This window comes from Propithecus coquereli, unplaced genomic scaffold, assembly GCF_000956105.1.
Source record: "Propithecus coquereli isolate 6110/MARCELLA unplaced genomic scaffold, Pcoq_1.0 Scaffold482, whole genome shotgun sequence".
NCBI lineage: Eukaryota > Metazoa > Chordata > Mammalia > Primates > Indriidae > Propithecus > Propithecus coquereli.
The window spans coordinates 850,354-864,076 of record NW_012150641.1 but is presented as its reverse complement, the minus strand read 5'-3'; the positions used below and the strand labels follow the sequence as shown (position 1 = coordinate 864,076).

At 47.5% G+C, this 13,723-nt stretch overlaps 1 protein-coding gene across 1 annotated transcript in view; it reads right to left on the bottom strand.

The window, feature by feature from the left end:
* Positions 1 to 471: 471 nt before the first annotated feature.
* The window catches only part of PIK3R6 (phosphoinositide-3-kinase, regulatory subunit 6), a 38,889-nt gene continuing 25,637 nt past the window's right edge, over positions 472 to 13,723 (bottom strand). The window contains exons 16-19 of the mRNA XM_012655643.1: positions 13,537 to 13,627; positions 11,210 to 11,343; positions 1,222 to 1,334; positions 472 to 628 (exon numbers count right to left, since the gene is read on the bottom strand). Of these exons, the coding sequence (XP_012511097.1) occupies positions 472 to 628; positions 1,222 to 1,334; positions 11,210 to 11,343; positions 13,537 to 13,627 (495 nt within the window). The remainder of the gene's footprint in view (positions 629 to 1,221; positions 1,335 to 11,209; positions 11,344 to 13,536; positions 13,628 to 13,723) is intronic.

Below are 13,723 nucleotides of genomic sequence, written 5' to 3'. Positions count from 1 at the left end.
GCCCAGGAGCAGGGAGGGAAGACGCTGGGTGGGAGGCGCTGCAGGCTTTACCTCCTTCCATTTCCCCTGGGCCACAGGGCTCTGGCAAAACAGCAGCACTAACCTTGGTTTCAAGGGCTGGGTGGGGAGCTTGCGTGGGAGAAGGCGGTGGAAGAAGTGGGAGTGGAAAATGAGTGGAGGAGCAGACGTGCGTGTGAGAAGCTGGCTTTGCACGTGTGCTCTCTGTGGCTGCAGCTTTGCCTGGGCAGTCCTCAGGCCTTTGTGTGGGCCCTTCTCCATCATCCCTGTCCCCACGCCAGGCTCCCTGTGCTCCCAGGCACTTGCTGGCTCCTGCTCAAGGCCAGAAGCTGCCCCCGGGAGCTGGCCTTGTTCTGGCTGTTGGTGTGAGTGTCTGGGGGCTGGCGGGGTAGTGCATCCTTCCTCTTGGGCCTGCCGCACTTGGACACAGCTCTTCTGCTGCCCCCACAAGGCTCACTGGACGACACCAGAGAACGTGTTGATGGGCATCAGAAGGGGTTTGGGCTTGGCTTTGACCGTTTCCATCTCCTTCTGCCCATGTGAACCGCTCCATGGTGCCTTGGGCTTCTGGACTCCGGAACATGGCTCTGGGCAGGGAGCAACCTCCAATCTGCGGGTGAAGAGAGAACAGCTCGGGTGACCAGTCTCAGGGATCGAATCTGCCCAGGGTATTTGAAAGGTAGAGCCGTTATCATAGGATATAGAGGAGGGGGCCATGCAGAAGGAAGAGGAAGAGTCAGGGCGAGAAAGAATGCCCGGGGCCTGGGCTAACTGAGAGAGAGGAGATGCCTGGACCAGCTGCTCTGTGTACGCCTTCCTGACCCAAACGCACCTCCCCGGGGGAAGCCAGTAAGGGCCAGTTAACTGGGGCACAGATGCCACAGAAAGTCAGCCTATGTGGACGGGCCTGTGCCGACGAGGGGGCTGGATCAGGAGGGCTGCAGACTGAGTGTATGCCTAGGAATCTTGGGAAAATGTAATGTCAGCTGCTGCCTAGTGTCGGCCATTCATTTGCCTCTTGTTCCTGGATTCAAGCCATGGGGCAGTGGCCTAAGTTCACACTCACCAGGGACACCTGCCTGGCTGCAGGATCTGCCTCTGACAAGGTGCCCTGGGCTAGAACCAGGAGGTGACAGGAGCTGGCTCCTGCTTTGGTTTGTCCCATAGGGCCTAGACCCCTAGCAGTGGCAGGCCCTGCCTCACCTGGCCACATCCCGGAAAGTGCGCTGATTGTCCTTGTCCAGCAACAGTGTCAGCAGCCTCTGGTCCTGGCTCTGGATCTGGATGTTGGCCGTCCGGAAGGTGTTTGTCACTGTCTGCCACAAAGAGATGGCTCATGTGAGTGTCATCTTTGCTCAGCACAAGGCCCTGCCAACACAGGAGGATCACTTGAGCTCAGGAGTTCAAGACCAGCCTGAGCAAGAGTGAGACCCTGTCTCTACTAAAAATAGAAAAAATTAGCCAGGCATGGTGCACGCCTGTAGTCCCAGCTACTTGGGAGGCTGAGGCAGCAGGCTCATTTGTGCCCAGGAGTTCGAGGTTGCTGTGAGCTAGGCTGACACCATGGCACTCTAGCCTGGGCGACAGAGCAAGACTGTGTCTCAAAAAAAAAAAAAAAAAAGGCCCTGCCAACAACAATCTGGTGTGTTTCTTTGGTCTGGCACATGGGGTCCCGGCTGTCTTCCTGAAAGTGACTCTGAGCAGTGACAGCCCTGCATAAACTGCTTCTAGGTTCCCCATGGATCTCACATCATTTCTGCAGTTCTTTTCCAACCTGTTGCCCTTGATTTTGAACACAAACTGGAATGCTGTGGATGGTGCTTGTCAGGTTGTCAAGTTACCTGAGTTTGAGTGTGATTTATTTGACACATATTTTCTAAGCACCTTCTACGTGACAGGCATGTTGTTATGTGTGGGATTTGGGGTACTTCAGGGATTTTATAAGTCTGACTCCAGTTCTCAGCACTAAATTATAACACATACAACACTGTTTACCTGGGGCAGACACAGAGGGTCTAGAAAGCAGCCAAGGACCTGCAAAGCCTCAGTCCAGGCTGAAGGAAAGCAGCCCCAGGCATCCTTCTAACCCCCAACCTGAGGCCCCAGACAGGCCCCCTCCCATTGGACAGAGAACTTGGGGTGTCCTGGGGCTTTCAGAGGTGGCTGGCCCATTCCACACACACACAGCAGCTTTCGGTGATTTACAACCACAGGACGATGGAGCTGCTGTGGATAGACTCCAGCCTGGAGGCTTCGGAGTCCATCCCATCCAAGCTTCTCAACCCTGGCTGCCCACAGAGTCACCTTCCAAAAACATAAAATTAGAGATTCTGATTTTAGTGACATGGAGTCGAGCCCAGGCATGGGCATTTTTTAAAAAGATCTCTGGCGTAGGCAGGGCTGCGAACCATGGAGTTAATCCACTGTCTCATCACCGCATAGCAGAAGCTCGAGCAGCAGCCTCAGCTAGTGGGGTTGAGCGTGTGTGGGCATTTCAGCTGAACTTTTGTTGGGGTAGAGGTGGGGGTGGGCCAGCCAGAAGTCTGCAGGCCCTGGGGGGAGGGTCAAGAGCACAATCTCTAAGCCAGACTGCCCGGGTTCTAATCCTGGCTCTGCCACTTATTGGGTGTGTGACCTTGAGCATGTTTCTTAATCTCTCTGTGCTACCTTTCAGGACTGTTGTGAAGATTGAGACAGCATATGTTAAGTGCTTGGAACAGTGCCCGGGACATGGTAAGAGCTCTGGTTAATGTTGGGTGGTTATTATTATTAATTATAATTTTCCACGAAGGAGCCAAGCATGAATAATGGCCTCAGTAATGAAGCCTCAGCTGTCAGAGGGGAGGGAACCCTCTGTGGATTCTCCTTCCTTTGTCTCTTAGGCCAAGCCCTCTTATTGTCACCTACCCATAGACTCCTGTGCGTCTGCGTGGGTGGGTCGTGAGTAAAGACAGAAAGTTACCCAAACCTCTGTCAGACGGGGGCCCCCATAAGAGAAGGTAACACACAGGGAGAGGGAATTCCTCCCCTGCTGTCAACAGAACTTGTGCCAGCTCTGGTGCCCTGGAGCTGTCAGCCACGATGGGCAGTTGTGGTCAGGGGGACAGGCGGTAGAACCTTGTGGGCACTGGCCAGACAGCTAACGGGATGATTGCTGGCACTGGGACGTCATCCTGACCTTCCAGAAATACCTGGAGAGACTGCAGGGGGCTGAAGTCCTGCATGAGCCGGGGTTGGGGGAAGCCAGGTGCCTTCAGTTTCCATCGTTACTAGGACCACACCTGAACTGACAGGACCTGGTGAGGGACACTCACAGTTTCCACAAGGGAGGAGACGTAGGCCTGGAACCATTGAAGGAGACCCACTGAATGTGGCACAGTGGTAGGTGGGGGACGCAACTCCCTGACTCCCAATGTCATGCTCTTTCTCCTGCATCAGGCTGCTCTGAGTGTCTCTGGCAGGACCTGGCCCTGCCTTCTAGGCCGTCACGTGCAGTCTCAGGCCTCCTCCCACCTGCCCGCAGTGTAGGCAGAGGCCTTTTCCTTCCCCGTTGTGGTCTGTGTACCTGGACACACCCTACCTGCTTGGCGTCGGCCCATAGGAGAGTTGGATTTCAGTCTATGAATATGGCCACGGAGACCAGTGGAAAGGGCCAGAGGCAGAGCATGCAAAGGGTCCCAGTCTCATTAAGGTAAGGGGATGGGCGAAATGCTGCTGATTGTCTCCTATTGTCTTGGTGGCTTCCTGCCTTCCACGCCCCAATGCCCCAAATCTGTTGCTGCCTTCTTCTCACTACTGTTCTATATCAAACTTCCAATCCAGCCATGGTCATGTTTGCTGACCCTTAAACTCTCCCATGCTGTTCTCCACACTGGGAATGCCTCATTCCCGCTCCCCATGAGCTTCCCCCTGCTGCTCAGTGGTTTTCATCCTATCCATTTGGACGGAACAGGCACACGGACCTGCCTAGTTCCAAGAGGAAAGCCCGGCTACTGGGATTCCCTGCCCCGCCCGCCGCAAGCCAGTGCAGGGACAAAAGGCAACTCGATGGAGTGATAAGTTTAGATTTTCAAAAAGCCCCTGAGTAAGTTGTTTAAAGAGGTCATTGAAAACAGAAACCACTGCAAGGAACTGACTTCGAAAGAGGAAATGCAACCTAAGGGTAAACAGGTCCACCTTGGAGCCTAAAGCTTAAATACTGGGCTGCCCTACAGGAAGCAGGTTTCAGCTGAAGAAGGCAGACCTGTCAGCCAATCAGAGCTCTGCTGCAGTGGATGGGCTGCCTTGGAGAGTAAGCTTCTGGTTCCAGGATGAGATCTGGGATAAGGTGGGTGGAATAGATCACTGGACACACATCTGGGACACACATCTGGTGAGCCCCTGCTGTGTGCCAGACACCACACAGAAAGCCAGGGGAAATGGGGAACTAAAACAAGGACCCTGAGCCCAGGGTGGTGGGGCACCTAGCCCACCAAGGAGTGGGGGAAGGGAGAAGAGCATCAGCAAAGGCCTCCTGGGGGAGATGACACCTGAGTCTCACCTGGCAGGATGAGTGGGAGCTACAGAAAGAAGGTGCGGAACAGGAAGGGGGAATGGGGCTTCAGGTCAAGCGGACAGTGTGAGCAAAGGCACAGAGGTGTGGCTTCAGGAACACTCCCAAACATCACAGAGGGAAGGCCCCACAGGGAGTGGCCAGAGCTGCGCTGGAGAGGAAGAAGAGCCAAGCTATGCAACACCATAGAGATTTTCTGCCCTTGGAGAATGGGAAATGGCAGAGGGGTTTTAAGTGTGCAGTGACGTGGGCAGAGATGGGAAAGTGGACATAATGAGCACTGGGGTGGTGCCAGGAGACCAGCTGGGAGGCTCCTGCATCTTCCAGGAAAAGGAGATGGATGAAAGTCAGACCTACACAGACCACCTTGTCCTGATTTGCTTGGGACTTTCCTGGTTTTAGCACTGGAAGTCCCAAATGCAGGAAACCCCTTTAGTCCCAGGTAAACTGGGATGATTGTCAACCAGGCTGGACCCAGAACGGGGAGGACAGAGAGGAAGGGAAAGATTTGAGAAGTATTTGAGAGAGAAAACCTGCAGGGCGCAGGGAAGCGAGGAAGAGGAGGCATCAGGGATGACACCCAGGTTTCTGGCAGAGGTGAGTAGTTAATTATGGTGCCATTAAATGAGAGAAGAGAGCTAAGGAGGGGATGAAATGAACGTAACCGCTAACACATACATAGCGTTTGCTCAGCCAAGCCCTCTTCAAAGAGCTTTATGTGCCACAAACACTTCATCCTCCCAACAGCTGGATGAGGTAGGCAATGTCGTAATATTACAGTCGAACCTTTCCACACCTGCATATGTGGAACCCACGGATACGGAAGGCTAAGGGACTGGAGCATTCACGGATTTTGGTATCCTCAGGGGTCCTGGAACGAATCCCCTGTGGATACTGAGGGACACTGTATCCCCGTTTGATGTAATCACACTGAATGAGGCACAGAGAGACCGAGTAACTTGCCTGACATCACATAGCTGGTAAATGGCAGAGCCAAGATCTGCTCCCAAGCAGTCTGGCTCTAGAGAGCTCTCAGCTATTCAAAGCTATTGGCTTTGGATTTAAATGTCTTGCGTTTGGGGTGTTGTGGGACATCCAGTTCAGGCTAACTTAGGTGAATGCAGGAGTCAGAAACTCAGGGGTAAACGTCAGAGCAGGAGATACAGATTTGGGAGTCCTTAACAAATTGTACTAGATCTTTCTAAGTGGATTTGTAACAGTCCAGGGAATGAGAGAAGAAGTGAGCCATGGATAGAAGTTGAGAACAGAGTAGCTATATAAGAATTTAGGAAAAAGGGTTCAGGAAGAGGCCAAAGAGTAATAATCAGACATGTAGATAAAAAACTATAAGAACATGGTGTTTCTGAACTTATGGATTTAGGGTATTTAAAGACTCAGAGAACAGGGCTTCAGTTCTAGTGGTGGAACTGATTCAAAATTGACCAAAGGAATACAAAACTGGGAAACCTCTATGACAGTGCTAGAAGACAGCTTCATCTGAGTGTTAACATATAATCACAATTTCAAATGTACATATTTTAAATTTAGAGGTAACCACTGATAGAAGAAGAAGTACATATAACTTCCAAATCATCAGGGAAGGGGGTAATGAGCAAACAAAACCCAAACAAGATAGCAAAATGAAACATAAAAAACCAGCCAAAAGCGTTTTAAAAAACCCCAGGAAGCACAAGATAAAATGGCAAAGCTCAAATAGCACTTAAAGTTAGCATTGATGGATTAAACTCTCATTTGTTAAAAAAAAAAATGTGTTTCACAACAATGAGCATTTACTTAACACCACTGAACTGTATACTTAAAAATGGTTAAGAAGGTAAATTTTACATTATGTGTTTTTTTACCATATATTTTTAAAAACCCACAAAGACTTTCAGACTGAATCAGAACAAAATCAAATTATATGCCATTTATAAAAGGCATATCTAAAATAAAATTAAAATGTTTTAAAAATAAAGAGATGAGAATTTCTGATTTCAAAATGGCAAAGTATATATTTTCTCATTTTTTTCCCTCTTATAATTCAGCTCAAAACAAGGAGGTGCACTTTTGGTGAAATTAGAAAGCACTTCAAGTCCTAGACCACAATCTTGTAGCCAGAGAAAGGACAGAGAAATGGCAGTGGGTAACTTGTAGAAGAAGAAGGTCACACATAAGCGTCCACACTGGGAAGGCTTATGAGATAGCTGGTTCCACACACGGTGGGGATGAGAAGGGGCCTGACAATGGGAAATTGGTTGAAAGCTGGCATGATGGGTAGTTAGACTCCTCAGGTTCCCACTCCCCCTGTGCAGCCAAGCAATGAACCCTCCCCCTGCCACAGAGACCAGAGAAACAGAACCAGAGAGACTCTGGACTTGGGGAGACCACAGATGGAGGAGGATGGAGTGAAGTGCTGTACTGCAAATAGGTGGATTGCATGAAAGTTTGCTCACTGACTGGTGAAACCCCCAATCCCCTTGCCCAACCCAGCTCCAGAGTGACAGCCGGCCCATCCCCTCAACCCCCTTCACTCCCCAAGGTGGGAGTGAAAGGATTCATCTCTGGAAAACAAAACTGTCCTAGAAAAGAGACTTGCCAATTCAGACATTTAGGTTTCCCCCTTGGAAAAGACCGTGGCCTTCTGACTGCCCACTGAGAAGCTCACCATTAACTCAGCACTTTAGTGCCCCACTCATGAATGTGAACAGACAGCCAAGGATCATCAGATATTTGGAGACAGCCCCTAGCAGTACAGAGAGAGAGAGAGAGAGAGAGAAAGAGGCCACAACAAACAAATAGAAAACAGGAACTCAGAGGAAACAGACAACATACAGGGAGCAGAAGAAAATTTCAAATAAACCATAGTTAATATCTCCAGAGAGATACAAGAAGGTACTGCGTCCATGAAGCGAGAATAGAATGCTATTGAAATTGAACCACCAGAAAACAAAAAAGAGTTTGTGAAGTTTAAATATTCAATAAACGACTTTGAAGACAACTCCCCCAAAGTGGAAACAACAATGGAAGGACATTGGGAGAGAAAAGATGAGAAAATTAGAGCATCAGTCTAGGAAACAGAACATCTGACTAGTTATAGTTCCAGAAAGAGAAAGCAAAGAAATAAAGGGGAGGAAATTATTTTTAAAATTACATTAGAAAATATCTCAGAACTGAAAGATGCATGTCTTGTCTCCACACTGAGAACACCCATCAAAGGGGCAAAATAATGAATGAAAAAAGATTCCACTGAACTATATTCCTGTGACATTCCAGAACCCTCTATGAAATGACGCATCCAAAGCTTCCAGAGAGGAAAGAAAAAAAAATAGTCTCATACAAAGACCGGGCATAAGAAGGCATCATATTGGATAACAGCAGCATCAAAAATTAGAAGAAAATTCAGGTTCAAAGAAATGGAGATAGAATTGACAAAAGCAAAATCAGAGCAGGAATGTCGAAAAACTCCTCTCAGTTTTGCACAGATGAAGTGGACAAAACATTTTTTAAATTTGTAGATTACAGTAATATAATGTATTTGATTTAATAATTAAACGTCATACTTTGTATATTCTATAGATGGAAAACACGTGTATTTTTTAGTTGCCGCAGGATATCAAACAATTGATTATGTGCCAAGCAATGAAGAAAATGTCAATAAATTCCAAAGAAGTCAATCAGATGCTTTGGCTGTCCTAGGGGCATTTGCTAATCTCAGGAATCTAGGGGCTGGGGTTTCAATAGCCACAGGGGGATGGGAAGACAAGGCTGGGATTTGAAACTGAGATTCCATTCAAGGACTCCTAAAGGCCACGCTCTCAGTGAAGACAGGATTAGAAAAAAGAACTCCAGCAGGCATAGGAGACCACAGGAGGCCTGTCTGCTTTGGCTTGTGCTATGAGTGCATCAGAAAAGCCTCCTGGGGGCCGGGCAGGCGCAGTGGCTCACGCCTGTAATCCTAGCACTCTGGGAGGCCGAGGCGGGTGGATGGCTCAAGGTCAGGAGTTCGAGAAAAGCCTCCTGATGTGGGTTTGGGGTACACATTTACATTATCCTCATGGTCTGGAAATTTCTGAGCCAGACATAAAATATGGTCCTAGGCTGATATCATCATGGGGGCACTTGGCAAATGCAGAGTAAACACAGAATTTCTCTAGAAGGACATTTTTTCCACCCAGGTTTCCCACAGATAAAGCCCCAACAAATGTGAGCTCATAATTGAGGAAACATACAAGGAACAAAGCTACCGAGAGGGTCAGCGAACGCAGTAGACAGAAGGATTAGACACCCACTAATTACAGATAATGTAAGTACATAAATCAGATTATAAAATAAAAATGTTTAAACTGAGTAAAGAAATAAAAGAAGGAATTAAACCACGTGAAAGAAACAACAGCATACATATTAAATAGGCATGCCATTTTCATTGATTCTAAAACATATTTTTCCCCCATATTTTAACATCTCTGAAATTAGGAAGTATTTTGCAAGCAATGTGATAAGAAAGCATTGTTCATAGTTTAGGTATCATTGTTTCTTATTAGTATGTAAAATTATGATATGTCTTAAATTTTATGAGATGTGATGTTCAGACATATGTCATATATAAACATATCAGAGTCAGAAATCATTACAGGAAAGTGATTAGTAGGTTTTGCTACATCACAATATAAAGCTTTTTTGGGTAAAAAAAGAAAAAAAGCATTAAAAGACAGCCTGGGAAAATTATTTCCAAAATATATGACAAATAAGGGGTTAATGTCCTCTTATTATAAAATAAAGACACCACAGTATTAATATAGGATGAGAATATAAATAGGAAATACATGAATGAAGAAATAGAAATTATCAATAAATTATTGATAATTATTCAACTTTACTAATTTTGGTAATGAAAGAAACAAATTAAAATAATGGAAAGTTTGACAATCAAATGTGCAAAGACAAAAAAGTCAATCGATATGTTAATTATGCTGCAAAACTGGCACTCAAACATTAGAGCAAGGGCAGAACTTGGTGTAGACTTTCTGGAGGGCAATTAGCAAAATATATAAAAAGTCCTAAAATATGAATGTCATCTGACTGAGTGATTTCACTTCTAAGCATTTTTTTAAAAAGGCATAACTCTGATATTTAGCACATCTTTCTCCCTAAGGATGTTCCTCACACTATGCTTATAGTAGTGAAAAATGAGAGCTTATTTAAATGTCATGTAAGAATTCATTTGAATAATTATACAGGCATATGCAACCATCATATAATAAATATTTAATGAAATGTACTTAATGACACAAAACATATTTAATAATATAAGCAAGGTCCCACCAAGACATATTCACAAGGCTTTAGAATATTTTTGAGTAAACATCAAGTTGCAGACCAGTATGTATTGTAGCTCTCGATTATATACAAATATACTGAAAAAAAGGCTGGGTGTTTACACCTGAAAATGTTAATGGTCATCCTCTCCAGGAATTGGGACTACTAGTGAATTACTTCTTTGTGCTTTTTGTATTTCCTAAAATAAATAATAAAACTTTTGTTTATAGGTTAAAATGTTATCTTTAGAAAAAAAGAATTAAGAAATGTAAGGACTAAAAAGTGACCAGGGGTCTTGGCACCATGGAGGTGACTTTGCTATGATAGAGTGAGTATAAGCAGACCGTCGCGCCTAGAAGGGTCCTTGTTAAAGGAGTGGAAACTCTTCTAGAGGTTTCTTTCAAGGAGGTTGACCAAGAAGGGAGAGAAGGAGATAGAGCAGGTAGCTAGAGAGGTGGGTGGGTCATGACAGAGAGTTTTTGCTTTTCTTTAAGATGGAAAAGATCCGAGCACATGTGTAGGCGAAGAGGGAGGAGCAGCAGAGAGGGAGAGGCCAAAGCCGGAGAAAAGAGATTGCAAACAGGAGGAGAGGAGCTGGGAGAGGGTAGCGAGAAAAGGGCTGAGTGATCCCAAGGATCAGGGGAGGGGGAAGGCCTGAGTTTGGCTGTGGCTGTAATCATCCTGGATGCAAGATTTATTCCAGAAGCACTCAGCCACCTGGGCATAGGGACTGAGTATGTGGCTGGCCCTGCCATGGAGTGAGAGCCTGGTGGGGGCTGTGTGGCACTGGGGGACGTCAGTGAGAACGAGGTTCAGGTGCAGTCACGGAGCTCCAAGGCTGAGCTGAGCGGGGAAGGGAAGTCCAGAGAGGCTGTCAGATGGGGAGAAAGCATGTGGGTCTCTTGTCTGTACCAGTATCAGTAAGGGCAAAGGGCAAAGGGCAAAGGGCAAGGGGTGGAGGTGGGGCAGTGGGGTGGAGAGAGCTGCCTCAATTTGGTCAAAGGTTGGGCAGCTGTTGTTTAGGAGTCTGGCTGGGTGTGGTGGCCGGAGAGGACAGAAGATGGGTGTGTTTTGCAGTGATCGGGGTATGTCTGAGGTCCTCAGACGGTCAGCACATGGAGGGCCTTCCCTCTACCAGCTGGCGCTCAGTATTTCAGACAGACTGACTGGAAAGTGGGTTCTTTCTGACAGGAAGACCCACTCGGTAGCAAAGGTTCAGAAAGACTCAGAGGTCAGCTTTCTTGGAATACCATCCTCCGGCTCCCGGCCACCTACCTAGGTCCCCATCTGGCCACCCCCCTTCCCGGTCCACCAGGTACTTACAGAGAAGGACCTTCCTGCCAGGTTGGAGGACTTGACAACCTCTGTCACGCTGACATTCAGACATATATGGTCTGTCACAGGGGCAGCAGTTGGGGGTTGCTGGGAGGGCCCTGAAATGGAATGAAATTCGGGGGCTGTGACTGGGCCTCCAGGGAAGCAGGGGAGTCTGCAATTCTCAGTCCCAAGAAGATCTCCATGAACCGATCTTGACCCCTCACTCCCAGTGTAACCCCCCACACCCTGCCCGGCCCCCACTTTGCTATTCCACCTGGATCCCAGCCAAGCCCCAGTTCCTTCCTAATCCCCCATCCCCCTTTTCTGGTGAACCCACAGGTTTCTGTACCCCCAGGCCCAGCAGCCATCACCAACCCAAACCCCCAACCACCACCTTTCTCATCTCCTCCTGCACCACTTTTTCAAAGGATGAAGGTTCTGTTGAACTTCCCTGCCACCATCGGGCATGCTAGGATGTAAGGAATACCTAGCTCAGGATGTCATGCAGGACAGAGTCACCAGGGGTGACATTGGTCCCAACAAGCTGAGTGTTTCTTTGACTTTCTTAATAATGTATAATGAGTCAAAACTCACTTTTGTGACTCCTGCTGGGCTTAATCCCTCCCTGCCAGCTAAAGAGGGTCCTCAGATGTCTGTGCCTCTAAGGGGGTTCTGGCATCACCAGACCAGTTCTGATAGGGTCTGGAGTACGGGTGGGAGGAGTGAGAGTCTTGTGAAGGAAATAGAAGGAATACAATTTTAACAAGAGCTAACATTTATTGTTCATTGTATGCACACAAATTAGTGTCCATTATTTCCATTGTAGAAGTGAAAAAAATAAAAACAGGTAGCAAGGTCACAAGTAACTTGCCCAAGGTCACCCAGATGGTAAGTGGCAAAGCTGAGGTTTGAGCCCTGCCCATCTGGCTCTTGACCCTGCGCTAGGATGCCCTGCTCCTTAACCACCTCTAGGTTATATGAGCTACTGCCAAAATGACAGGTCTCCTTCATGGTTCAAGAGTGTCTCACTGTGAAACAGTTTCATATGTTACCCACAAATTTAACTCACCTGAAAGCCATTTTATCAGGAAGTGATAATACTTGACTTTTTTCTTTGTGCCAGATGCCAAGAAAATTGAGGCGCCATGCTGCCCATTCAGAACGCAAATGCATCATACACAGAGAGGTGTCATAATTGGAGAGCTAGCAATGCCACAGAGGGTTTTAGAGACAGGGTAATTACTCCTAGTCGGATAGGGAAGGAGGAATTAGCATTGGCTTCCTTGTAAGCATTCCAGCCTGGCTAGTGCATGTTTTCATTTTATGTTTCTTCTAGAATATTCCACATTTATTCATTCTTTTTTAAAAAACAAATGTTTGGGTATAAGTAGCACTTCATTTATTCAGTGAATGTTTATCCAGTATCCACTGTGTGCCAGGACACGAGCTGGACACTGGGGATAGAGCGGTCATGAGCTATAACTGCCTCAGTGAACTTTCTAATTTGTTCTGGAATGATCTTCTACAAGCATCTGTGGTTAACATCCCTTAAGTCTCGTCTGCTGAGCTTTGGCAATCACAGGGAGGCAGTGTGGGGCAGTGGGGAGGTGGGAACACAGACTCCTGCCTGGGAATATCTGGGTGTGAATCCCAGTCTTGACTCTTCCTCACAGAGGTGACCTTGAGTAAGTTATTCTCTTTGCTTCAGTTTCCTCTCCAGTAAAAAAGTTGCTAATACTAATACCTACATCATAGGATGATCATGCTTAAAAGAGTTAAAATGTTGAACCCAGAAGGCTGCCTGGCCTCTGGCAAATGTGTGCAATGGTTAGTGATCCATGCTGCCATCCTTGCGTTGTTCCCAGAGACCAAGATCTCATAGTAAGAGCTAATATTTATGATTTACTATATGCATGTAAATTGGCATCTTTTATTAACGTAATTTTTTTGGAACAACATTCAAAATCCAAAATTTTGGGGAAAACATTCAAAATCCAAAATTTCTAAACAATGCAACTGTCCCCTGCATAGGAGGTAAACTGCAACTCCTCCTGGGGTCCCTCCACCTTCCAGCTGTGTCCCACCAGGCTGCAGAGGCCCAGTCAGAGGCCAGTGCCAGAATGTGGTCACGGCACAGTGAGCAACCTGAGGGACCACATGGCCCCCCGGGCAGCACCCATGCCTAGCCCTGGGCTCAGCTGGAGTTCCGTGGCCCCAGGGACCATGAGGGGGCTCCCTCATCCCCATTGCTCGGCCTTCTCCCCTCTGCTCTCCCCAACTACCCCCTTCTTGTCCCTTCCTTCTTTTTTTTTCTTGCATTCCCAGCTCCTCACCTTCTGTGTCACTGGCTGGAATGGCCTTCAGGACCAGACCAGTGGCCCGCAGGGAAATGGTGACCTCTCGGGGCCGGTGGCTGAGCAGGCCCTGGGGAGGGGGATTGGGGAACAGGTGGGGGTCCTCAGGACATCTCCCCGCCGTGCATCCCCCCATCCACAGTCTGCCTCTCCCGCCTGCTTTCCA